General features: G+C 48.0%; 1 protein-coding gene across 1 annotated transcript in view; it reads left to right on the forward strand.

Annotated features, from left to right (window-relative positions):
* The first annotated feature begins 3,553 nt into the window (after positions 1–3,553).
* Positions 3,554–27,498, forward strand: part of LOC144125964 (fibrillin-1-like) — a 103,772-nt gene continuing 79,827 nt past the window's right edge. The window contains exons 1-2 of the mRNA XM_077659810.1: positions 3,554–4,112; positions 25,872–25,960. Of these exons, the coding sequence (XP_077515936.1) occupies positions 3,889–4,112; positions 25,872–25,960 (313 nt within the window). The 5' untranslated portion in view covers positions 3,554–3,888. The remainder of the gene's footprint in view (positions 4,113–25,871; positions 25,961–27,498) is intronic.

Below are 27,498 nucleotides of genomic sequence, written 5' to 3' on the forward strand. Positions count from 1 at the left end.
CGACTGCGTGTAGACAGAACGCAGGCAATGGCTATGGCGGAAGATATCTTGGTATTTTTTTACGCTGGTGCCACTGTGCCAGAATATCTGGCACCTATGTCTGCCAACACGGACCAATGACATCCTAGTCGTGATCAAGATAAAGAAATTGGCTTGGGCAGGGCATATGTTATGCGAAGGCAAGATAACCGATGGTCATTAAGGCTACTGGACTGGATTGCAAGAGAGGGCAAGCGTAGCGGGGCGCGGCAGAGAGTTAGGTGGGCAGATGAGATTAAGAAGTTTGCGGGGATAAGGTAGCCGCAGCTGGCACATGGCAGGGTTAATTGGAGGGACATGGGAGAGGCGTTTGTCATGCAGTGAGCTTAGTCCGGCTGATGGTGATGATGATATCTGCCGAGGAGTTGAGGCTATATCGGTAAGAAAAAACTAATTCTGCCATTTATTTTTTGTCGTTCAGAGACCGACTTTAGTAGTACCGTTCTAGTCGTGAAGGTCGTAAGCGCACACTACATAACGCTTCCACTCGTCACACCTGCGTCCGTGTTCCTATGCCCTAGAACTGTCAAGTACTGCCCGGCCTACAGCAGTGCGAGTTAAAGTCCTACAGCGCTTCGAGAAGCTTACTGGGTCTGAAAAAATAACTGAACTAATCCGGAAACGTGCACACTACGCTGGAAGGGATATTGACTGTGGTCTGTGCACGTACACTAAATCAGTTAAGGAGGTGGAACGGTAACTCGGAGTCCCGTTTGCAGGTTCTCATCTTCCTTCAGTGCTTTGTTTTGAAGTGTAGCATGACAGAATTCGTCTCCTCTCTGCTTCTTAGGAAAGGAGGGTAACGAAGTGTTAGAGAACGCAGTGAATTTAAATCTGTAAGGGTCCGGCAAGAGCCAGGTGTGAATGTCCAGGCGCGAAAGTCTTGGCTGCTCCTCTGCACCTGCACAGTGTTTTCGTTCTGATCCACTTCCACACTTACACTTTTCTATTTGCTACTACCTAGACAACGGAGGACAGTTGCCTTTCTCAAAGCCCTGCCGTATTCCAACTGCACGGAGCTCTATTACCGACTCAAAATACAGAAGTCCTTGGAAAAGTAGTGCGGAACTGTCGCTTGCACTTCACCAGTCGCCCCAAGCTATGACGAAGCAGCGGTTAACTAAGGAGACGGGAGGAAGAGAGGATGAGGCGGGTCGACCTACGCGCCGAAAGAAAGTATAATGCGGCACACGGGGCCAAGCTCTTCATCGTTGAGACTGGCTGCGGAGTCGACATGTGTCCTCGATGCCGGCTGGCAGGCAAGGACCGGTGCTGCCAGGGTCTCGGATGAAGAACGGCTCGCATCGGCACCCGCCTACTAACCACGGCAAACTTTCAGTCGGGTCTCGAGCGCGGTGGCGCGCTTGGATCGCTTCCAGCTGCGCTCTCGCGAAAAGGGGGAGGGCAGTCGCGCGTGCCTCCGCCGCTGACAGATTGCCAAGCCCATCTGTCAACGAGTCAATTGTCGGTACGCCCGAAAAACGCGTGCCGCACTCCGACCGCTATGGAGATTCGGCACAAACAGCCAGCGCTCCTTTCTCGTTCTCTTTCCACTGTTTTCCCTCTCCCTTATTTTTGTGTGTGTCTGGCAACAGAGCAGGACAGCTTCCGCGACGTGCACACCGAGAGAAACTTCACGGAGCCGTCGTTCATCAACAACTGTTACTTACTCGCATTATTGCAGTGATCTCCGTCAGCCGCCAGATATACTCGAATATTTCGCTACATGCAATACGTTGCGATCCCTACGTGGATGGCATTACGGGCGTGCCGTGAGGAACAAGGGCTACTTATGGGCAAAGCTTCTAAACGTACGAGACATAGTTGTTCTTGCAGACTGCTGCAGAACCGTGTGTTGAACCAACGACAACTCGTTTTCTCAGTTCCTGTGTAGAAAATTTTTTTCTCGAAGGTATCGAGGATGCAGACATTATATGTGAAGACCACTGGCAGGCCTGCGAAAATATTCGTTCATTCGACCACAGCGAATCACGGCGTGCCAACGCCATGAGAATAAGAGCTCAAGTATATGTGAATTTGTTTGTTTGTTTGTTATGCACATAAAAAAGCCCCGGAGATTCAGCAACCGCCAGCGGGAATGACACGCGAAAAAGAAAAAGCACTCCCAAGCTTCTCGCCGCCGCAGGCCGAAGAACAGATGATGGTAGTTCCATAGAGTTTCTTAATATTAACTAGAGGGAAAACTGGCGGCGCTGCACCTGAACCTCTATGGGCGCGTAAAGCATCATGGGGCGATGAGCTACTTGGTGCGGGACAGTAGATTTTTTTTGCAGGAACACAGAGTGGAATTACTAAGATGTCCCATTCAGTATCCACGGTGCGCTCCGCGCGCAGACGACTTCGGCGTAAAAGTAGTGTGCAAAAGCCATAGTAGCAAAAACGCAACAGCACACGACGCCAATAAAAGGTTTTTGTTTTCTTAAATGCTGTGGAAAAACCTTTTAAAATGTTGAAGCGACAACATTTTTTTCAAAAACATATTTCTTTCTAAAAGTACGCCTTTTAAGCACGAAATATTGGCTTTCGTTGTCTGCAATGCTTGGCCAATAGGAGAGCAAGCCATTGGTTATTTTGAGCAAAATTTGCATTTACATGCTGTTCTGCTCGTTTGTTACGATTTATAGGCAGAATATTGAATGATAGGACATTCTTAATTATCGAACACCGTTTGTTTTTTTTTTTTTCATTATTTCTTGGACAAAAGTTGTAGTTCTGCAGTCGATAGCTCTCCGCCCCATGATGCTTAGAGCGCCCATGGTGGTACAGGTGGTCTCGAGGAAGCGGCATGCAAACTCCCATAGGCGGGGCGCCAGCTTTCCCTCCAGTTAATAGTAAGAAACTCTATGGGTAGTTGTACCAAATCCTCCAGGAGAGCTAGTTGTACCAAATCCTCCAGGAGAGCACCGACTCCCATGTCCGCCGTCATGATAGGACCACAGTCTGTGCATTGTCCAAAACGCTCCGTCCTTAGCCCAAATGGCTCGGACGCACTTTTACAACAGTCTTTTTGAAAGGGAAACGCATAGTTTTGGGGTACGACATACACCGTAAACGAGGAGCTTTTGATCCCAGAAAAATTCTCCAACTCAGTTACGGCTGCAAAACAAAGATAATGAATTGAAACTCGCCACTCAATCAAGTTGGTGGCGATTAGCTTCCATTTGGGCCGCCGCCTGTCCATGGGCTGGTCCGGGAAGACACCTACATCGTTCGCACATGTGCCGATACACGCAAAGTTCGCCTGACCACGTGCAAGCCGATAAACACAGCGCTCCTTCGCAAGCCTGCCCAGGATATATGCCTCGCATCCGCGCGGAGGAAACTCTCCGTATCGTTACATCACCCCATCCTAGGTGCCGTACACATGACCTCGCATAACATCGATACGTTCCTACGTTGAGAGGGGCGCTGCGAGACAACATGAAAGGGGGCTCGAGCAGGTAAAAAAAGAACGAACGAGGGAAGCAGGCAAGAGGAGGAGCCGGGAACGAGCCTCCCAGAAGCGACGGCAGAGCACCTCGGCCGGCCGGTGTTGCCCGAACGACGTGCCTCTGACACGTTCTCTGTGAGCAGGCGTCGCTGCCGCCGCGGCGGAGCAGTGACTGATAAGCAGTTGGACCGCTCTCGGCAGCAGTGTCCAGCCCGACCGGCGAGCGCTTGGCAGCGGCCGAAGCCCTCGCCCGCCCCACCCCACCGCCGCCAACCGCCCTCGGCGGCCGAACGCGACCCTCGCCCGCGCAAGCGCCGCGGCGTGTGCTGCTGCTCCGAGCGCTCGCGCGCGCGCGCTGCCGCCGTCGGCGCTACTCGAAGAGCCGCTGCCGGAGGAGGATGATCTGCTCCCGCGCGGCGATGGTCCGCCGCGGCTCCGAGCCCCGCCGGCACGTGGCCCGCCTAGGGAGAGCGAGCCCCGCGCTGCGATGCCTCTTCCTCGTGGTCGTGTGCGCGCTGGTCGTCAGCGCCCCTCGAAGCGCGGTAGCTGCTCACGAGGTGGCAGAGCCCGCCGTTGAGCTGGAGGCGGCCTCAGCATCCGGCCCGCTTCGGAGGATGAGTGGGTGAGTGCCGCACCTCGACAGCAGTGTGTCCTCATCGCCGACTGGATGTAATTCAGTACGTTCGTGAACTCTTGGTTGCGTGTGTCCGTTGGCCTAGTAGCTCGGGTCAACACGGGGGAATTTGTTTTCGCTATTATATCATAGTTCGTTACAGCGTTCCTTACATAGTTCGTTACAGCGACTACTTTCCCGTGTAAAAGCATTTCCCATAGACTCCTTGGCGCACAACAGTAGAACGCAAGAACTGACGGAATTGTGGAAGAATAAAATGAGACAGCCGCGCCGCACAAAACAGGAAGACAGCCAATTGAATTGGTTCCGAATGCCAAATTTTTGTTCCGTCATGCTGACAACTTACGAATTTTCTGACAGCCTAGAAGTCCAGGCTGCGACACGCAAATGTGGCAAGTATTCACGCCATTTCAAATGTAATTTGTACTGTTTAAAGTAGAAAGCAGTGCAAATAACGTGTAGGTCTACCCTTTTCTCTCAAAAAGCTGAACAAAACAGCTTGTGTCCCTCCAGTTTCAGAACAGAAATTAAACATCATAGCCATCCAATTTACCGTAATTCGTTTGCATGAAATAAATACGAGAGTAACATAACGCTGTGAATAAGCATACAACAAATGTAACAGAAGGGCTTCCAGCATCAGGCGCCGTCAGTACACAGCCATTGAGAAACAGGGGCAAAGAAATAACAGGAAATGAGCTAATATTGAAAATGGCAGGGAGACAGCAACAAAATTCTCGGGTTGGCTGCCATGCATTTAAAGGGCAACACAATGCGTTGTTCCAGAGCCAAGGAACCTATTACAGAGCCTTTACGACTTAGTAACACTGCACTGACTTCTGAACAATATTAAGCTCACTGAACTACTTTTTCAGTAATTCTAAAGCGTGTCTAAGTCAACGCTTCGAGACCTAGCTGTCTCACATAAACGGTGCTCCTTTTCACTTTCATTTACTCAGCTCTCTTCATCTCTGTAAAGAGAAATGTTGGATATGTCCTGTAATAACGGGATCTCCTAGCTACTGGCCCTGCCTGTTCCGTTACGCTATAGCGGAAGTGCGTCTTCTAGTGTCTCTCCGCTTAAAGTACGAGTAAAATCTTCCACATCCATTCAAAGACCTAGCTCGCATCTTATCTTCGGTAGTTTTTGTTTACGTTCGCAGTCTGGAGATAATGTTTTCTTTGTCAGCGGCACCTTTGAGAAAAACGTCGTCGTGTCGTCCTCTGCAGGGACACCCTGTGCTTCTGTTTGCGAAGAAAATAGGCGCGCGCCAATAGCCATGGTAACTGCGTGCAGCCTTTCCGCAGCCCATGATGCAAACACACGTCGACAGCTGCTAGGCCTTGCGGTTAGCAGCACAGCGTTTTACCGCTTTTGTCCAACGTTTATGGGCGCTCGCTACACTTGTGGTTCACAGCGGTAGCTACATGGGTGTGGGAGGCCTACTGCTGGGCAAATGACGTCACTGCCACAGTCCGAACCAAATACTCCAATATTCGCCTTCTTACTATGTGGATTGCTCTCTGTGTGTGCTTCAGCCGTAGAAGACATATGGAGTGGAATGCATGTGCTCTCGAGAATGTGCAATTTGTGGTCGCGTGATCAAAGTCATCAATAGAGTGGTTACTTTCGGGACATTTACAGGGCGAGGGTGATTTGGCTACGGAAGTGGCTCCTTCCCTTCATTCACAGAACGGAGACTCTTGCAGTTGCATCTGTCGTGCACTGTTCTGGACTCATTCCTTTGAGAGCAGGTTTCACGATTTTCCTCACTGGTGCCTGTTCAGGACCGCGCCAAACCCATTCCTGTGCCTTCAGGGTTCCTTGGCTTATGGCTGATTAGTACTCGTCTCTGGTTTTTGCCTTCTCATCTCCGTCTTCCCTTTTAAACCTTGGCTTGAAAGACTAAGGCACTGGGTGACCTTCCTCACGGGCGCATAAACTTTACGCCTATTATCACCTCGTACAACCCCGCAAACTGCCTAAGCTACTAGGCTTTGCAGTCTTAAGGGTGAATACCGTTACAAGACGCTGAACTGTCGCGGTAAACCTTGCAGTCGCCAAATTTCGATAAACAAAGTTCTATTTTTCTCTCATGGTATCTCTGAGGCGGCTAACTTTTATGTGGTGCCCCATGTCTGGCCTGATGGAGTATGCTCACATTTGGCAATGGCTTCGTGATGAAGTAAACGCCAAAATGATCTTTACGTCCTTTAGCTTCGGTAGGAAAAGACAACTTCAGCGCGACATGGTTTCTGTCCTTAGCCCAGGGACCGACTTTGGCTGCTACATACATTCAAATCCCGCCAAAAATTGCAGTCCGCGCAATGCCAAGGCTGTCTGCTGGTTCTCTGACTGCTAGGCGTCTATTTTCGTAGATTGCAGCTCCAACCAGAGATGGACATTTACGAGCTTCCCAGCAACGGAGCGCTTCCCGCGACACGCATCTGTTCAGCAACGCTGCAACCACCCTTGAAGCTGAAGAACCAGAATTCGTCCCGTGTTGCACTAACGTAATCAGCCCCGGAAACTTTACTAAACACTTGTAAAGTGTCCAGGTATGAATTTCCAAGCCGGAGGCCCATTTTGATGCGATCCACTGGTCAAGTCGCTCTACCATTATAGATGCGACGTCGACGTTTTTTTTTTCCGCATACCGCTCTCACGCTGCCCCAGTTAAGGGCAAGCCAAACACAGGTTTTGGAGGTTTTAATTCTGTTACAAGGGCGCACAGCATAAAGTTGCTGCGTATTTGTCACTAGCCATTGTTTTCTTGATGACATCGTCCCTTACTTAAAAGTCTCGCTGACAACGAAGCCCATAGCTATCCCACTCTAGTGAAGTTATTTTCGCTCCAAAATTTTTAGGAGATGACTTCTGCCAACATGCCACTGTCAGCGCGTTTCTATTATATTTTTGGCTGAGAAAAGCAGCGGCCGTGTATTGAAATATGGGTGAAACTCCTATCAATTTCAGAAACTACTAGTCGCTAGAAAGAATAGCTGGAAGTTTTGAAGACGCTTAAGTAGCATAAGCTGAGCTCGACGATTGTATTCAAAGTTGCATTTATATTTCGAACTTTTTTGCTTTTTATTATTGTCGCTTTCAGAACTATTTAGGAATACATGTTTCATGTTCGTGGCACCAAATTATTCCTATGATAGAGACCTCCCATGAAAAAAAAATTATATCGCTGTCTGTAGCTGGAAAAATTATTTGCGAGCACATGAAAAAGGTGGAAATTGAAAATGTTGCGAAGGTTAGACAAAAGACAAATCAGACGACGGCAGGCATAATTATAAATGTCGTTGCGTCTTCAGAGGAGTCCCACACTGCTATTATTTTTTTTCAAGCAAGCTAGTACAGGATCAAGGCGGGTCTCATTATTAGCTCTCAGCAATGCTTTCCCCTTCCGAAGCCTGAATATTAGCTAGAATGCCGCATTAGGACTTCTGCGATCGACCGATGTTCAGTGGGAGGAGGCGCGTAGTGAATGCGCGGTCTTAAAGAGTTGCGAAATTTCCGCCTCGTCTCTACATTGCATATAGGCTCGAGGAGATACCCAGCCGTGGAAAGTGTAGGGCACGCCAAGGGTGTGCGGGTGAAAGGAGATGCAAGAGACAGTGGCAGGAACGCTTATCTCCGGCGGCAGCCATGTTACGTGACCCAGTGAGTTATCGCTGGCGCGCCTGGTCAAGTGCCCGAACACCCTTCCTTCCCTTTCCTTTGCGTCGCTTGCGAAGCTGCTTCGGCCGGGGCCGGCTGAAGCCTCAAGAGGCGCGCGGACGAATTTTGTACGAAAAAACATCCAGATTCTTAGATCAACATTACAGTCTCCTAAATGAGCAATGGAATGGATGACCGTTATTAAAAAAGAGTTCCAGGTCATTCCTTCTGCGATTTTCTTGTAATTTTCTTCTGACCAATTTTTTGAAGCACTTCTAATTCGTCTGTGAAAGTAAAGTACTAAGGTATGCTTGCTTTTGGATCGGCACCGAAGTTGTTCTAGATCAGCCAGCAATGTAAAATAATTGTGAAGCGATACTGGAAAAGAAACCTTGGGGTAAGCGGCGCCAGAGTATGACCGCGTGAGCCAACACGCCAACTTGTTTTTTTTTTTTGTCTGTGAGCTGTGGAGATTATTGGTAGAGTTAAACCATAGGTTGCGTATGAACTAGTGAGTGCACAGTTCTGAGAATGCGACCCCCGTGGTCTTGTGACGCAGGAGTGTAAGGGAGCGGGTGCACTTTTAAGTAGGGGAGTGCAAATATTCGATTTTTCGTGTATCGAATCAAGTTTCCTCCAATTCGATTCGCTGAACGAACCAAATAGGGCATATTTCGATATAATCGAAACGAGTCGAATGCGATTTCAAGTGGTAGAACAGTTTTCGAATAACAGACACAAAGCTCGAATGCGGCACGCAGTAATATTCTTGGACGGCTGTTTCAAAAACAGTGTCGCCTCCGGTGTTGCTCAGCAAGCTGCCGCGATTGGTTTGCGCGTTCAGTGCCGCGACGCGGTTATTTCGGGTGGCAGCGTTTATGATGTCCGAACATATGACCTCCAATACTGGGCGACGCGGCAGAATTAAGCCATGTTGAGCAAATCTTGGCTTCATGCCTGATACCGGAGGCCATGACTCATCATTCTCGTACCTCTCATCAGCTGAGATCTGGCGCTAGTTTTTTCACCGTCGTTGCCATAACGAAAGGTGATTTTCTGAGCCGCATGAAATGTCAAAGTTATTATACTTACTTCGTATTGCGCGTGAGAATCGGTGTTGCATCTTTGGACAGCTACAGTTTTAACTCCATCAGTTGCAACATTGCCACAAGCTTTTCGCTGTCTCACACGAATATTCGTTTTGTACGAATACTCGCTGAGGTATAGCGAATAATGATTCGACTGAATGGTTGGTATTCAATTCGGTTTATAGTTAAAGTATTCGTATGAGATTCGGCACCGAAGCAAGGTTATTTGTATTCAATTCGGTTTCGAAAAGGTACTATCTCACACTCCTACTTGCGAGAGCAAAGAGAGGGGATTCAGGGGCACAACAGCTATTTTTGTTTTCTGCTTGCAGGAAAACAAAAAGTGGGCCAGCTTTCTTTCTACTGCGACTTTCTTCCAAGAAAATAGCTTACGCGGACAAAATATGTAATTATTTTTTATTTACATAGACTTGGTAGGAGAGTATCGTGCCCAATAGTGATGTCTGCTACTCCTTTGTACATAAGAGAAAAACTCACACTGGACCTGGCAACGTAATATATATCAAAACACAGCTACAGCGCCAATAAACAACATGCAGAAATGAGCTCACCACTAATGCTAGCAGTAAATGGACTATAAGCACCTAACAATGAGCAATGATAATCACTGTAAATAATAAATAAACAATAAACATTGTTGTTTGACGTTAACCGACAAACACTGTAATTGAAACCAGCTCCGCCATATAATGAATTCTAACTTCCCACTTTTTCCATGCGAGAAACTCGGAATTTGTTTTTCTATGGAGGTTGATAAGCAATGTTTTCCTCCCTTCATTTTCCAGTTAATTGTGAAATCTTACCAATTCCCTGCTCAGAGCTGTTCTTCGAACTTGCCCTTTCATCTCTTTTTCTTCGTTTCATAGATAGTAACACTGCACTGTTGCTTATCTTTGTAACTAAGAGAGAAATGTAGAGGCTAGAGAGAGAGAGAGAGAGAGAGAGAAATATATAGAGAGTAATATAGAACCTAAATAAATATAGGTTCCTAATAGAAATGAGTAAGGTGACAGTTCTGCCTCTTTATTCGCTGGATCTTTTGCTACACACCGCGTATATCTTCTGCCTAATGTTATGAACCATGCCAGTTGATTCCGACATTGGAACATGGCCTTCGAACTGCGGCTTTCCTTCTAATGTCATCACATGTCGTTGACTCGTAATGTACTATAAGGCGCGTCTGGGAAATAATAAGCGCGTTACGAAACTTCTCAGTTGAGAATAATTTAAAAATTGGTATTATCTGGATCTAAGTATGGCTATTGACGAGGAAGGGAATGTTTAAATAAAAAGATTTTTTTTTTCAAGGCCGGCAGGTGGCCTTGGCAGCCTTGCTGCAAATCTTAATGTGCGAGCGTGCTCAGATCTTGCGTGGTTGCCTTTTCACATTGGACAGCAGTTTCAGGAATGAATTAAAACTTTGCGGCAAAGCCGAGGTTGCATTTTAAACTACTGGGATTGATTGGCCTCGCAGCCAGAAACTTTTACTGCCAGTGAAGAGCTAATCATTGGGTCGTAATGATCAAGGATCTAAGAAATGGCGATCTCGTCAAGCATGCGCGCATATTTCCTGCTCAGATGATAAAAAATATTTCAAATGATTCCTTAATATTCACTCATTCCTGGTCAAATGTCCAGTGTCAACGCCACAGCTTTGACTTCATTTTGGATTGCCTCGGAAGGGTCTTCTTGAAGCGTTGCGTTGAGGGCGTGTCATGAAAATTCTTCTCAGGATCACTGTACTTGTGAGATCTGACTGACCTGCCAAGCAATCCAATGCACTGATACCCATATTTGCACAGAATCATTTCGCATGCGCTACTTAAAATTGGCTCGCGCCTTTTCAGCCAGTGGCGTATATTAAGATAACGCCGCAATAACGAAATTTTTTTTAGTCCAACGGGCACCAAGCGCGGCTAGAAACGGTCATAACAAGCTGCTTGAAACGCCGCCTAAGCACCTTCGCCGTATCGTATCCTCGACAAACGCCCCAGAGGAGACTACGCTCTTACTATCACCAGAGAACGGCTTCTGACAGGTTTACCTCGCACTTTCCTTCCTCTCTATCATGCTGAAAGCTAGTAACAATAATGCTGACTGTCTGTCCCCCAAATGGGTGTAAAATTAGTCCAGAAGCTGCCGGAGAAAACAACTGAGACCTGACTCTGTCATGCTAGTCAGTTGCACACTCGCTGTCACTGCCGTCGTCGAAAGCCGTACTGAGTCCGTCCGAGAATGTTATTTCTCCTTCGACGCGCAGCGTTACTCCGAGAGTCATCGTGACTGCCGGTTTCATGCTAATAGCCTCAATTTGTAGTGCTGAAAGCTCAGAATTTATACATTTACGATTCGGTCCCCATAACGCCTATAAAGATCACCTGCAAGTATACACTGACAGTACCTAGATGAAGGATAAGCAGTCATGCTCTGCTGTATTTCTGATGCCTGCCCTTGGAATACCTTGAGCAGGTGTCTTCACAGAGTCACTGCTGCGGCTGAACTGCCGCTGAACGTAATGACCACAGCAAAAACATCTTCGGGGCTCTCCTTTCGCATGCAGCCTGCGCTGTCTCTTCGTACAAGAAAAGGGGGACAAAAAATCAGTGCTTTTCTGCCACATCAAAAAGAGGCCAACTGTTGAGCCCATGATTTCATGCTCTGCGAAGCGGCAGAGTTACCGCAGGAGCTTCAGCAAGAGAGCATCTGCATAACGGTGAGACAGTGATGACGTCAAGAGAGCTGCACTTAAGAGGCCAGCTCTTCAAGTGCCAGGCCAGTCGATGCACTGTCGCGATCGAAGGACGCTGAATGAAAGTGCGTACGCTGCAGTTAACGAGAGTGGATCTGTGCACCTGGGCGCCCTGCCGTCTTGGGGCCGCCTTATCGGGTTCCACTCCGCGTTCACCTCAGGTCGAAGGATGCTGCGGCCGGATAAGATTGGCTGGAGTGAGTCGCGCGAGGCTGCACGCGTGCTAGTGCGCGGGAAGTGAGGCGGCGAGCGGAAAGTTTCGGGGTCTGCCGATGGGGAACGTGACAGACACTGGAGCAGTCGTGCATTAAACTGCAGTGGAGAACGGCACTGATGACCCGTGACGTATTTAATCGTGGCACAGTTGTGCACTGCTAGAAAACTCTGCGATACTCCACGAGATTAGAGCAACAGATACTGTTCAACTTGTATCCTGTGCGATCCCAATCGCAGTTCGACCAATTTCTCGATGTCAGTACTCAAGTGCGAACCATGATAGCTGTGCAGTTAGATTGGAGAACTGGTGTTACGTTTTTGAGAAATTCATATAGCTTATTTAAACATTATTTTTCTCAAACAACTTTCTCAAGCCGACATGCGATTCCACATGCTATATATGAAATGGACGTGCATTAGTAAAAATGCGAATAACCGTTTCTTTTTTCGCGAATTGGACGATATTCAAGGCTTCGAATGTATACAACTTGAATGTAAAGTATGTTTTATTGTTTCATGCAATAGCGCTAAAAATTGTGATCTAACAGTCGGTTAAACATCGGTGATGCGCATGCTTCGCGGCGTTGTGCGATGCAAAGAAACCTGAACGCCGCCGCGGCTTTAATCGGCGGTCTCATGAACGTTGTAAAAGCTGGAACAAAAAATAATTCGCGTTCTTTACCTGCAAGTTTCACACACTCGATCTATTTCAGCTCGTCGAACATTGAAACCACTTCAGTGTTCCTTTAGGTGCAGTGCATTACGACTTAATCCATTCCAAGCTTACCAAAGATGGCAGAGCAAAATCAAGCGGCGAAGTTTGCAACGGAGCGCTGGTACATTGTCAGGGCACAAACACAATGCCTAAACTTGATGCCCATCAGGTGTTTGAATCAATGTAGGCGCGTTACCAACAAGTGGAACTCGCCTTGTATATGTAGGATCTTTCATTAAGCTTTGCATCCTAGCCTGTGCCCCCCCCCCCCCCCCCCCCGCCCTCTCTTTCACTTTCTTGAGCAATAGAACTGAAAGCTGTTGGGTTCAAATGAAAGTTTGGAGCGCGCTCTACAGCTGTTGCGATCGATCACCGCCGACGCGCACTAGTCTCTTATTGACGTCATTGTCGTTGAAGAATGGTGGCGGCATTTGACGACGCCAGCAGCCTCCTGCCTGGGCCACCACATCGGTGACGAACTTCGTCGGACGCGAAGGGCGTACTTTTGATGGGCTCTTCCAACAGTGGGAACCAACCGCTATCATTCTTGAAGGGCAGCAAGCCGAACCGGTGGCGACTGGAGCATGCAGGCGGCGCCGACGGCGGACGCGCATGGTCGTCCAGAGTGACGTATTATCACTAATGTGGTAAAGATGTGTCGTTGTGCGTGATGTCTGAAATTTCCTTACCGTACTCATATTTTAATGGTGAGCGTCTGACATAGCTGCGCCACTTGATGAGGTGTGACGCACCACTGGACAGCGCGTTCGCTTTGTATTCTCTGGAGGTTCACAAACTGAGAGACGCATGGTAGCGACTCGGATTTTGACGGCACCGGCACTCTATGACTGATATAGGAGGCTAGTCTTTTCTCACGGTCAGAAACAGTTTACCCGCGATGCGGCAGTGGTGTGAGTGAGGACCTTCTATCAGTCTCGATCTACCCTCTGTCTGTGAGAAACATGCAGAGCAACAGCCGGCATGATATATGTATAATTGTTGGAGTCAGAGAGACCAGCTGGGGAAAGGGTATACAAGTAAATCTCCCTTCAGCTGATATGAATGCCTCTGCCTTTCCTTTTCCTTTCCAAACCTTCTATTGAAGACCACGATGTCATGTTGACTTGGCACTTTGACCACGTTGACATGTAATACAGTTCCACAAGCATACTCGGACACATTAAATTCCTCGCCGAGTCATCGACGGCCTGCGCGTATTTCGTGCGTTGGAATACCAGGCTGACCCACCCAAAGGAAATCAGCCCTCCATGTATAGTAGTAGTAATTGGTTTTTTGGAGAAAGGAAATGGCGCAGTATCTGTCTCATATATCATTGGACACCTGAACCGCGCCGTAAGGGAAGGGATAAAGGAAGGGCTGAAAGAAGAAAGGGGTGCCGTAGTGGAGGGCTCCGGAATAATTTCGACCACCTGGGGATCTTTAACGTGCACTGACATCGCACAGCACACGGGCGCCTTAGCGTTTTTCCTCCATAAAAACGCAGCCGCCGCGGTCGGGTTCGAACCCGGGAACTCCGAATCAGTATCCATGTATCTGCACATTCAGTTTCTCTGACAGCTTTCTTCAATACGTTCCTTCATCGTGACTGCCCAGTAGGCGCGGTAGGCATTCCATTGCACGCGCTCACATGCTACACACGGTCCTAGGGGTTTTTTCACGCATTACCCTTCCTAACAATGGCGCATATTTGGATTCGTAGTCCGTGGGATAAAGGCTCTCTTGTGTAAGTTGGCCGAGATCGGCAACAACTCGGTTTCTGCTGTTCTTCTTATACTGCCTTTTAAAACACTAAGCGCTGGCTTGCGAGCAACCACTGTGAAAAGAACCGGCATCCAATAAAACAACGGGGTGCGAATGGAACCTGAAAAAAGTAGTCGAAAGCACCCACAAAAAAAAAACTGCGTTCGTGTGCCAACAGCCGGCTTGGTATAGAAGTAACTTGCTGAGAAAAACAATCGGCGACACTCGCTAAATTATTAGCAAGCAGCTTTCATTCGACATAGTTATACTGGTGACCGCGCAGGACATAGTCGGTTCTGGTGCAAGTTCAACAATAATTAAAGAAAATTTAACTAGTAGAGACTTGCAGCACTTCCGATAACACATTCCTCTCATTCAGATACATTTCGATAGATGTGGACCCTTATGCGGGAAGGAAGGCAGAGAGCGTGGCATAGCCCGTGTTCACATTGCCGCCACTAAAATGTCGATTGCAGCAGATTGCGGTGATAGGAAGCCAATACAGGAGTACAAGAGAACGACGCCTGCGCAGCGGACAAGGGACTCAAGAGGCCCTTCTTAACAGCGTGTAGCGCGTACGACATATTCTGATTTAAGGCACACGTCAGCAACTTGTCATCCGAGTAGCAAGCCAGGACTGCCACGTATGGGTGCAAGAGAGAGCACTATATGCTTTAGAGTTTTTCTTATGTGACGTAGATTTTTCATGGGAGCACAATGCGGACGCCAGAAGTTTTAAGTTCCTTTGTTTTTTTTTATTTACATGAACAGTCCTTTAAGTTGTTTTAAGCTTCACCATGCAGGCTTTTTGAAAAAAATCGAGAGAGGAAGAGAGAGAGACTGTCGGGGGGTCGGGGGGGGGGGGGGGTGAGTTAAACGGCGACAAGCCCACGATGCTTGCATATTAAGTTCAATCTTGATCACGACGGAAACTGTAAATGCGGTTTTGTGATTTCAACATTCTCTTCCGGCCGCAAGTTGAGCTGTGTTCTTTACATTTTCTATTTGGGAACTGGCACACTATACACAGCGAGTACTAGACCGATGCGAGCTTCACGACTGGCATGCAGTATTAAACTTCCACACCGAATGGATTGCACGCGCAGTACAGGGCACCGCTGTTCGCTCGTATTCAAGGGGGGCGAGTTTCAAGCACAAACACAACCACACGCCACTGCACACAGCGTACTCCAGAACCGTTTTCCAAGCTGGCCCTCTCCTCCCCGCCGCATTCAAGACGCAGTGAAAAAAAAAAAAAACGAGATGTCAGCATCATATACGCGTAAGCCATGCCTGTCAGGAAACCCACGGCGGGGGGGGGGGGGGGGGGGGGGGAGGGGGCAGGGACGGAAGCCGCGCGCACCTCCGGCCGCCCAATTGATTCGCCGTGGATGCCAGACTTCGGCAGAGAAAACCTGTCACTTCATCGCCTCGCTTCTCGCCACGGCCGCCCGCGGCGCGCTTTCGCCTGACGTAAGCTGCGCAACAAGTATCGCGTACACGGGCACGGCACTCGAACCGTCGGAGAGCGTTGACGACTTGACTTGTCTACGTACTCCCACGCGGCACTGCTGTATTCTCAAGGTCCCTCGCGCCGAGAAAGACGCCTTTTGAGGAGCTGACAACGTCTTTGCCTATACCATTAGACTTTCTCCATCTGTCGGCTGTCGCCGGCTGCCGTCTTGACTCCGGAAGGTGGTTGCGTGCGCTCCGCAGCTGCAGGCATTCCTTTCTTAATTGCGCGGATACTGCTACCAGGGCTAAAGGTCGTTCGTATAGTCACCGTGAAGAATCGGTAAGCGAGAAGCGTTGATAATTCCATCACCGTCTCATCACCCATCCGGAAGCGGTCCGGATCGATTGCTTTCATCTTCCCGGTTCCTTGCGTATGTTCGTTTCTGGGGACTGTAAATGTAGCCGCTACGGATGCTGTTGGGCACAGTGCCACGTCGGCGTGTAATGGAATTCTTTTTTGTTTGTTTTCTGTTCGTTTGAAACTGGTATAGTTGGGAATTAGTTTTCTTGTTCAAACACTCATGCGGATGCAAATTAGCAATGTTTCACGTGCAACCAATTAATTCATGAAATAGAATTCGGAATTGGAATGATAAGGTTTGGCGCAGAATGGTTTTAAGAACTTGAATTTTTCACTCCTCTTTGCGTAGAAGAAATGTGTGTTGAGTTTAATTGCCTCCACCGGCTTCTGACAAAGGACCCACTACCTGACTGCACATCCCATTGCACTGGTTAGGCGATACTTTTTTTTAACATCCGCACGCATAGCAGCTTAATTGTAGGCACAGTAGGCCGAGAATGTAACACATTCTACGACTATAATCCGTCCATGAACAACAAAACATTCTGGCAGCAACGGTCGACACCAAATGTAGTCACCGACTCTTCATATAAGAGCCGAAACAAAGAGAGCTTGACCACGCTCCCTATGATAAAAATGAACAAATATTAGCATTTCCAGGCCAGCTTGATTTCTGTGTCACAAACATCACCCTTTCTTAACGCTCATAACAAGCTCCTACCCTTTATTCCTTTCTTTTCTTTCATATTAATTATGCGGAGATGGCATCAATCCAAGCCTCGCAGCTATTTTACAAAATGCATCACACATTTTAAAGGACAGTGAGATAATCGTTATGATGGTGGTGGTGGTGGTGATAAATATGATCTTTAATGACGCAAAGGCACCTTTGGCCAAAAAGCGCCTTGGCACAAGATATTTTTCTTCTACTTAAGGTTGGTTCGGAGTCTCATTTCCCAAACATTTCGCTCCAGACAAGCCGAGCACTAGGCCAGAGAAAGCTTGTTCTCATTGCACGATCGGTGGGTACCCTGTGGCGCTGGGGATCGAACCCCGCACCTTCCGCATGTGAGACGGCTGTTCGAACCACGATGCCACTGCTGCGGTCGCAATGAAAGAACCACTCCACTACCAAAGAGAGACTCAGCAGCCGTATAGTGTGCAGACGTTCTGCTAGCACTCCTACAACATTGTTGGAGCGTTTGACAACAAGCGGACATTTCACTCTAATCACTGAAAATGGGGCTTAAAAGGCACAAGGGACAAACGTACCCATTAAAACACTAACGATGACGCTAGCGATGATATGCCACAAATGGCATGTGTTCATGAAAAATCTCAGTTGACAGTCTGCGCACCGTCCTGGTGTTCATGTTGCAACGTCTCTATTCGTTCCCAGCATCTCTTGAGCTAATACTGAAAAACAGCGCACACAATACAGAGACAAAGAAAAGAAACGACAAAACAAGCGCTGGCTTACAACTGATCTTTATTGAGCAACATGTGCACAATATATAGGAAGGAAGGAAGTAGCAGATGCAATCAGAAGCAGTCAACGTCAGGTGTAAATGTCCGTAAAAGTGATAAAAACGTAAAAGGGTGGTAAGGATAAAACAAGACGATATCTCAAAACAGATGGCAACGGTGACGAAGCACTATGGTTGACTACGTAGCGAATAATCTCATAAGGTGTAAAGAGTATGAGTACATACCAACTCGCCCAGTCTTCTACTTTGGCATATTTTAAGCCAAGTTTCTAGCTGTTATGCGGTACCATTTGGCCATCTATTCTAGCTTTACTCACTTCATTTTAATGTGTGGAATATTATACCAACCTTGGGCCGCAAGACGCAGAGACGTTTCGGGGTCACCCATGCAGTATAAGCTTCTGAACTTTTGACCTAGACGACATGTATTCAGCAGCTCCTGACCTCCCGCTGCTACGACGGGCCGTGTCATTATATAAACGGGCACTTCAAACTGTCCCGAAGTTTTACACCGGCAGATCCCCGTTAGCAGCGCGGCTCACAGACAGGGAAACAATCGGTGCGCTCCGGCGGCGACCAGGAAGGAAGGTATACGGTCGCCGCCACTGCCGGCTCGTTGACGCGGCCGCTCGTTTGACCGGGGTTCGAACGCGCGAATAGCAAGTGGCATAAATCAGAGCTCCGGACGCGCGCACAAAGCAACATACGAGCAACGGCCATCGTGCGTACAAGCGCGTGATTTACACGAGGCCGGCCGCAGACCCCGCCGCGAGGGGGAGTGCGCGGCGCCACCGCTTGCCACTGCGGTGTCAGGCGCTATTTTACGTCCGCGTCGAGGCTGGGTTGTTGTTAAAATGCGGTTAACTCGCGGGGAACACGAGATATCGGCTTCGGTCAAAGCGAGAGAGATTGGTGAACGTTGTTGTCCGGGCAGTACACGAACTCAGAATTCCTGGTGTATTGTATCTGCCTCGCATCTGAAAGACGCTGCCGCCCGAAAAGTAAGAGAATTCGATATCTCATCTTTTACCGTAGTGGGTTCTAGTCCACAGAGCCCTTTTTCCGGAAATACTGTTCCCGACAACCGGTCAGCGCTTATATATGGGGCAAAACCGTATAGCGCTCTTAAGAGCGTGAGTACGCAAGAAAAGGTTTTGTGAAACTGCCCTATGATGTCTGAAAATGCAAGATGTTTGGTTTATGATGTACCTGAGCTGAACGCAGGCTATGAGAGACGCCGTAGTGGAGAACTCCGGATTAATTTCCATCCCCTGGGCCTCTTTTGCGTGCGCTGGCATCGCAAAGCACGCGGTTGTTTCCGCGTTTCGCCTTCATTCCAACGAGGCCGCCACTGTCGAGATTCGATTCCGCTGCCTAGAGCTCAGCCGCCGAACCCCATAGCCCCTTAGCCACCCCGGCAGGTCACTTTGAAACGAACAAGTATGACAGGTGTATGCAACAATTAAGTCAAGTCTCGTAATGCTCAGGGTTAACGCACAGAAAGCCACGTGCACTCATGTGAAGCTAGCATGTGCTGAGTACTATGAGCGGCATGTATTATGGCAAAGGTGGAAACTTGAGCAAGTCGGCATCGCTGATCCAAGGCATGAGGGGTATGCATTATGGCACGTATTATGGGCCCGTACCATCTTCGGGCCTCTTAGGTAATGGTATATAATCAGTATTAGGGGTAAACATCCAGTACACAATTACAGCCCTATTGCATGAGTAAGGAACATACGTTTTAAAGCGTTAGCACTACAGCTTCCACTAAGCCGCTAAGCCGTTATGCACGGCTGCCTAGCTCACGTGACCTTGTGACGTTATCACAGCCTGCCGCCGGATTGTGAGCAAACTGCCCACTGTGGCAGGTGGCACTTAAATTAACGATTGGTCGCGAGAGATTGCTCGGGAAGAGCCACTTGGGTCTCACAAGCCTCACCGGTGACAGCACTTCCGATCACTGGCCAGTGCCGCATCGCTTAACCGCTGCATCACAGCGCCAGCAGTGGTACGAGGACTTCCAGCGATCTATTAATACTAAATAGAAAATGGCCAATTCTGCGTATAGGGACATTACCCGATTAACGCTATTGTGTCATACCCTCAAGGCGGGGTTTAAGACCGATTTCGCTGATCTTTGTCTGAAGCCTGCTTGACCTTGAAAACCAAGCCTCGAACCGGAATAGAAGTGCTGGCTCATTTTCACCTAATTCGCATTTGGACTAACCGTGCAACATCGTCCGCCATTTTTTTTCATTAGTTTTCTTCTTCGTCAACGAGTTTTAGTGTCCTTCAAATTCATATCTCAAGTAAAACTACTATTCTCTAGTGCGGACCAAGCTTTCCTTTCCATGTTTATTCTGCCTGTATCACCGCGCGGACACTTAACACAAACGCTCGAGCGCGTGGCATGGACGGATATTAGCGCCGCTCAGCGCTGGCCGCTGGGTCCGACATCATGGCATGTCGCCTGCAGGACGCCCGCTATCACCACCCGCTCCAAACACAGTGTGCAGCACGGTGACGGGCCTGTAGCGGCCAGCTCTGAGCGCCGCTAATGTCCGTCTAGTGTGCAGCCGATGGTACATCGCGAAGTACACCTATTAGGTTGTCCCTGACTGCTACCTCTTTTTGACCTTTTTTTACTTAAGCCACTTCATGAATCCTCTAGGAGGCAGGTGGCCCACCTAGGTCACGTGACCTTGCGGCGTCTTCACAACCTGCCCACCGGATAGTGAGCAAACCGTTGACCGTGGCAGGTGGCAGTTAAAGTAATGATTTTTCGCTCGGGAAGAGCAATCTGGGCCGCACAAGTGCCCACCGCTGGAAGCACCTGCCATGGCAGGGCAGTGGTGCATCGCTTAACCGCTGCACCACTGCGCAATTAGGGGTAGGAGAACTCTCAGGGAAATACGAATGTAGAGTAGAGAATGACCCTCTGCACATATGTGAATTAAGGGTATGACGCAATAGCGTCGTACCCTTAAGGCGGAGCTTAATTGTGCCCTCCAATTTTTCTTCTCCTTTTTTAAAGGCATCGAAGGTCGAACGTGTTCCAATGTCCAGCCTTCGAGGTGTAGATAGCCTGCGCAAGCTCGCAGGCGCAGTCGCGGCCATGAAAACGTTGCTGTTTTGTGATTTCGAGACGTACTACGAAGCCTTTCCTGTCGCGGCTACAACTGTCACGCGAGGCAACACATAAGTGGTCAACCTTGGTTTGAAAATCCTGGTCGGAGTTACGCAAGTAGACCTAAAGGTCCTCACGCGCTTAAAGCCTACTTATATAGCTAGATGTTACAAGTTTATTTATTTATTTATTTATTTATTTATTTATTTATTTATTTATTTATTTATTTATTTATTCATTTATTTATTGCCGCCGCCACGATGGCTCAGTGGTTATGGCGCTCGGCTGCTGACCCGAAAGACGCGGGTTCGATCCCGGCCGGGGCAGTCGAATTTCGATGGAGGCGAAATTCTAGAGGCCGGTGCACTGTGGGATGTCAGTGCGCGTTAAAGAACCCCAGGTGGTCGAAATTTTTGGAACCCTTCACTACGGCGTCCGTCATAGCCTGAATCGCTTCGGGACGTTGAGCCCCCATAAGAACTATTTATTTCTTTGTTTGTTTTAATATTTATTTATTTACATATTCTCAAAGACCGAGGGCAGAGTAATGGGTGAACAGAACAAACTATTAACGAAACAAATCTACCACAGCTTTCTTGAAGGCAATGTTATCGGCGATGGCAGCAGGAAGGCGGTTCCAACCGTTAAATGTGCGCTGTAAAAATTAAGTGTGCATATCAGTACGACATGAGGGAACACCACCTTTAAACATGCGATCATTATGTGATGAAATGTATCATGGATCATTAACTGATGTTTCAGACTGAGAAGGTGCGGAAAAATTTTACGGAAAAGACTCGCGAAAAGAAGCCAAGTCAGGTCAACCGAGTGAATGTTTCACGGTTGAAATGCTTGTGTAACGAGAGTAACTGTAAAAGATGAAACGAGTTGCACGGCTTTGGGTAGATTCTAGAACCTATGTTAATAATTTGTTACAGGGATCCCAGATTGTGCATGCATATTGAAGTTACAGCGACATGCAAGCTCTTGCTTTATTAAATTTAGTAGCAGAGAATCCGACCATTGAAGCTCATATGAATGGAATCTATGGACACGGCTTTCCAGATACTGCGCAGCACCGAGGACTTGCGGCGCACCACCAAATAAGCAAAATGTTATCCAGATTACAAGGACGATGTGCGCTAAAATGGCGGAGAAACTTCCACTTTTTTCTTGTTTTCGCTGTCACTAGCAAAACGTTACGGACACTCTCTATCTCTTGTGCCGTTGCGTGGACTTGCATCGTAGACAATTTATCACAGAGCTACTCAGAAAACACATACCCGCCATTCTGACGCAAAGGGGACAAAAGCAGTGGCTATCAGCCGCTCTCGTGGCGTGCCAGAAAACGACCGACCACGGCACTTCGTCTGGCCACAACAGCAGCTATCTCTTCTTGAACCAGGAAGTGGAACTCTCCGAATTATCCCGAGTCACTACGGTGTGTTCTTGCCGTCTAGTTTAATGAGCATTTTCGTGCCTCGCCGTTGCGAGGTGCCCCCAGAAAGCGTTCGCTCAGAGAGGCAGCGCGCGAGCCATAGTACGTTTTGCCTGGCAGATAAGGAATCCACTGCAGATAGAGAGAAAAGGTCAGGGCTAAGAGATGACATGCAGCTCGGACTTGGGCAAGCGTGCTTTTTTTTTTATATAGCTAGCGTAGCATCTCTGGCAACGCGCAGAGACTCTGGGCGCGACGGTGTCCTTGTTGGCACCGCTCGGCTGCTCAGCCTTGGGAGTGGAGAGTTGAGCTGGAGTCCGCTTAATCGTGTTCGGCGCGGCTAGCGCGCAAGGCCAAGTGAGAGAAAAAAAAAAGTTTGAAACAGTGATTTTTTACCCAAATAGCGTTAACTGTCCTCTCGGTGAACTAGCTCATCACTGGGCAACCGGAAGTAAAGTGGCTGAACACGACTTACCCTGATTTGAAGCAATTTAAATTAAGTAACCAAATCCAAGCCGACTGAAAATTAAGAAGTACTGTTGAACCTCGTTCTAGCGAAGTTAAAGGAGCCCGGCGATAACTTCGTTATAGCCGTAGCTTCGTTATACCCCGTGTTGAATTCCAAGTGGAATCGTCATACCTTCGTTATATTCATTATTTCGTTATAACGAGGTTCATCTGCATTAGCTCTCTATACCGGACAGCACGAGAGCTCCAACTGGCTCAAAAAACACCGAGTGGATTCGGTCCACACGAATACCCAGACACAAATTTAGCTCACGCGCAAAGCTGTCAAAGCAAGGCCACCCATATACCGTAATTTCTGATGTAAAATCCTTCAGCTATAAATGTTTAAAAGATATAAATTTCGCGTTTTGCGCGCTATATATATGTGTGGGCTGTGCAGTACTCTTATTCAGTATCTTCGAATATAACATTAAATGCCTACCGCGGTTCTGTCACGAAGTTCTGCGATACTTTACGTACCTCTCTTACTATTGATACTTCTGTTGTCATCGAATGGCTGACTGGTTGCACGCGTCCGTACTGGCACCAGTTGCTGTCTAGATTTCGAAGGACATGAACCTACATAGAAGTGTGAAGTCTTCTTTGAAAGTAGAAACGACCGACATTTTTTTGTTCCGACAACATAGATCTTAGTGATTAGCGCGGGCGCACACATTTCTACGCGCAAATTGCACAACTACAGCCACTGCGGATTATGTTCCTGACGCAGATAATCTATATAAAAAATAATATTTTCCAACCCGAATTGAGGCTTTCGGCTGGACGTTAGCAAGAAACTGAAAGCGTTAGTAGGAGCGGAAATACCAGGCTGCAATCACTAGTTGATGCTTACGGTCGCTGCTTCAACGCAGAAAAAAAAAGAAAATGCAGCGCTGGTGATGCCTCTTGCTGCTCGTCTCATAGCCGAAACGCGCTGACGCGAGCGCTTCCACAGAAACCGAAGCCGGAGCGTCGTTATCGGCGGCGCGACTCCGTCCACACCGCAGCTTCCCGCGGCAGCCATGGAGTAGATGATAGGGCGGCGTGAAACGCGGGGCACAAGCTGCTGCACGGCGCCCGCAGAATGCGGAACCGCGGATTTACAGCCGTGGGGCTGCCGCAAGCTCAGTGTGTCCCGCCGTCTTGCAGCGGAGTGTGCGGGTGAGGTGGAGGGGGGCTCTACGAGGGATCGGCCAACTCCCTGGACGTGGGCCAAGCAGGCTGCGCGTTTCGCTTTCCGCGTGGTGCGAGATATGCAAAGCAGTCGGCGTCACCGTACCGCCGCTACGGAGGCATGGCACGACTCTACGACCCCCCCTTCCCCCGACCTTCCTCCTTCACGCAGCTTTTGTGTTCTTTTTTTTTCTTCTCGCGCCGTCCACCAAGATTGGTGAAGGCGAATGATAGGCTCGTTGAATTCCCGCTTCACAAGTCATCTTACCGAGTTCTAACGCCGGACAGGGGCTGGTGCGCCGATCGTTGATCTCTGTTGTACGTAGTAGTGTCTCCATTGTGGAAACTACCGCGTTGGGGTTCCCGTGTGCCACAATTCGGCTTATACAACCGCTTTGCACTATCCCCAATTTCCGCCTCTGCGGAGGAGCAAGATGATGGAGCTGTGGGTTCCTTTTTCCCAACTCTTTAAAAGACGGTATAGGTGTTTCGTAGCCGTATGACAGCGCTTATGTGGATGCAGTCAGTCATTACTGCCCTGATTGGGTGCACCTCTGCTTTGATCATATTGCGTTATTCTTCATATGTCAACAAAACCACATTTTGTGAGGCCCTCTTTCCCTTCCCGTACCTACCGAACAGAATAAATTAGGGATGTGCGAATATTGAAAAATTTGGAATAGAGAATCAGATATCCTACCATTGGATTCGCCGAACGAATGAAACAGTGTAAGCTCAAAAGTATCCGAAACGAATCTAACGTGCTCTCAAGTTCTCGAATAGTCATCGAATAATTGGCAAGATGTTCGTGTAAGGCAAGCCATAGTTTCCTTTAACGACGGTTTCAAAAACATGGTTCACTTCAGTTAAACTCTTATTTTGGCTAGTTGGTTCACGGTGAAAATAATATGATGGACAGAAAACGTGGCACAGAAAAGACTACTCCTACAGTTTCTGCGTCTTCCTGTCCCCGTTGCTCGCGCGGTCTTCATATTACTTCAATAGTTCACTCTGACGACGCACAGGATTGCCGCGATCAGTCTGTGTGTGATGAAGGGTTCATCTCCGTGACGCGCTCCATTCCTGTAGCGGCGTTCACATTCCTCATACATGGCCTCCAAGACTGAGCTACGCGGCTGCGCTAAGGCAGTTCTCGCAACCCTTGCCTTGAAGCCCGCTCTCGGAGGCCATGTCTTGAACGTAGCTATCACCCCTCTCATCGACTGAGATGTGACACTAGCTTATTCGCTGTGGTTTTCAGTAGTAAGTAGTTATTTTATATAAGTATGGCACGACGGTCAAAGTTATTAGCCGCCTAGAGGCGATCAGTGTTGCGTCTTTTGAGAGCTATTGCTATAACGGTACCGCAGCGCCGTCGCTAGCTCTTCGTTGTTTCGAACGATTATTTGTGTTGTGCGAACACTTGACCAAGTAGCGAACATTCGTAAAAAATATTCGATTAGTATTGAATTCATTTTTTAACTACACTATTCGTATTCGATTCGGTAGCAAACCTAGACTATCTGTATTGTTCGCACACCCCTATAATAAACCTTTTTGTTCCTCATCGTGCCCATAGACTTTAATAAACCCATTTTCGGTGCAAATGATGCTCAGTAAACAAAGGCAGCAGCATGTGTACGCTATACAGCTAAACATGCTGCTGCTAAGAAAGGAGTGTTGGATCTACAAATTCTGGGTCTTGTACAAGAGGGAAATGCTACAAGATAACACTAATTACGGGGTTCTTCACCACACATAAGGCTTTAGCCACCCGCAACGGCTGCTCTGCACCCAGTACTGTTATGAGCGTGTAGCGCTAAGCTTCTCGCTGCGAAAGCAAAGCACATTTGAAATTATTCTTCCGTCCTTATTTTTTTACCGTTGCAGTTACCGTCTATCACAGCGTGCAGTCAGGATGAAACATTTTCACCTATCTGTGAGAAAGTTAGCCGCATAATATTTTTTATACCTTGCAGGGTCAACGTCTGCCACTGGGGCCCAGCACCGATTTGCTGCGAAGGGTGGAACAGGTCCTCCAGGAGTCATTACGGAGGCTGTACAGTGCGTGAGTGCGTCCTAAATATGGGAGAAGCGATCATTGCCCGTCTTGCATGTGTCTTCGTGGCATCACATGAAATTCCCTCTGAAAAACTCGCATTACCTCTCGAACATGTTTGCAACATCCATGATATATATATATATATATATATATATATATATATATATATATATATATATATATATATATATATATATATATATATATATATATATATATATATATATATATAATCACCACCATCGTCGTCGTCGTCATCACTATCCCCATCATCATCATCATCATCGGCCTGACTACGCTCACTGCAGGGCAAATACCCCTCCCATGTCTCTCCAATTAACCCGGTCCTTTGCCAGCTGCATCCACCCTTTGCCTGCAAACTTCTTAATCTCATCCGCCCACCTAACCTTCTGCCGCCCCCTGCCACGCTTGCCTTCTCTTGGAACCCACTCTGTTACCTTAAAGGACCAGCGGTTATCTTGCCATCACACTACATGGCCTGCCCAAGTTCATTTTTATTCTTGTGGATTTCGACCAGGACGTCATTAATCCGCCCTTGTTCCCTGACCCGCGATAAACATCACGAGATACATGTTAAAGTACGAGTACAAAACATACATCAAGTGAGTACGTCATGCTACTTCTACTCTTTGGGGGAAACGTCATCTTCATACACAGGGCAATAGAGTAAAATTATTGGCGAGAATAAACAAAAAAAACGCCTTATTATCTTAGGTCGGTGGCCTACCTCTCTCTCATCCCAATGCAAAATGGTTTGTGCGAAAAGAATCTCAGATGTATTTGATTTGTCGCAGCATTGCATGTTCTCTATGATGAGTAGCAATCGTTTTCTTCTTTTGCGTTTGGTGCTTGTTTTCCTGGAAGGGGAGGCTTGTAAGGATCGTTTCTCATGACAAAAAAAAAAATCAGTTGCGAGTCAGCGCTTGTGTTCCTTGTTCCTACTTTCGTCTGTCTTGTCTGCCCGCGCTGTTTAACAGTGAATCATTACCAACTTGCCCAAACCGCAGCCTAAATAAACAAGCCGCATCTAGAAAAAACAATGGAGCTCTTGGCATTCTGCCAGCAAAATGCGATATCGTGGCTCGGATTAAGGCAAAGGGGACATCGGGCAGGGCATGACAACGTCGCCAGGAGCAGAAAAAAAAAGGAAGGGTTAGCCGTCGAGATTTTTCTTTCGCCATCAAAATACTAGAACGCACCCTGATCGCTCATTTTATGAGGGTAGATATGGATATTCCGCCAATTCGTAGAGTTAGGTTGCAAGGTGAGTGAGAAGCCTCATGCTGCTACACTTTTTTTTCTCCCTATGATCAGTATCTTTAATGGGTGCGGAGGTATGTCGTCTTCATCCCTGAGGACCTTGGTTGCTTCATAGGCATCATAAGTGTCCGACTGTTTGGCTCAAAAGCAGGCGGCGCGGCCGCAGAGTAAACATGAACATTCCCATCTTAATAATTTTCAGCAAGCAACGTTCCAAAAAATTCTCGCAACCTCATGTTCTACAGTGAAGGTTAATCGCAGTC

The sequence above is a fragment of the Amblyomma americanum genome, chromosome 3 (genome assembly GCF_052857255.1).
Source record: "Amblyomma americanum isolate KBUSLIRL-KWMA chromosome 3, ASM5285725v1, whole genome shotgun sequence".
Taxonomy (NCBI): domain Eukaryota; kingdom Metazoa; phylum Arthropoda; class Arachnida; order Ixodida; family Ixodidae; genus Amblyomma; species Amblyomma americanum.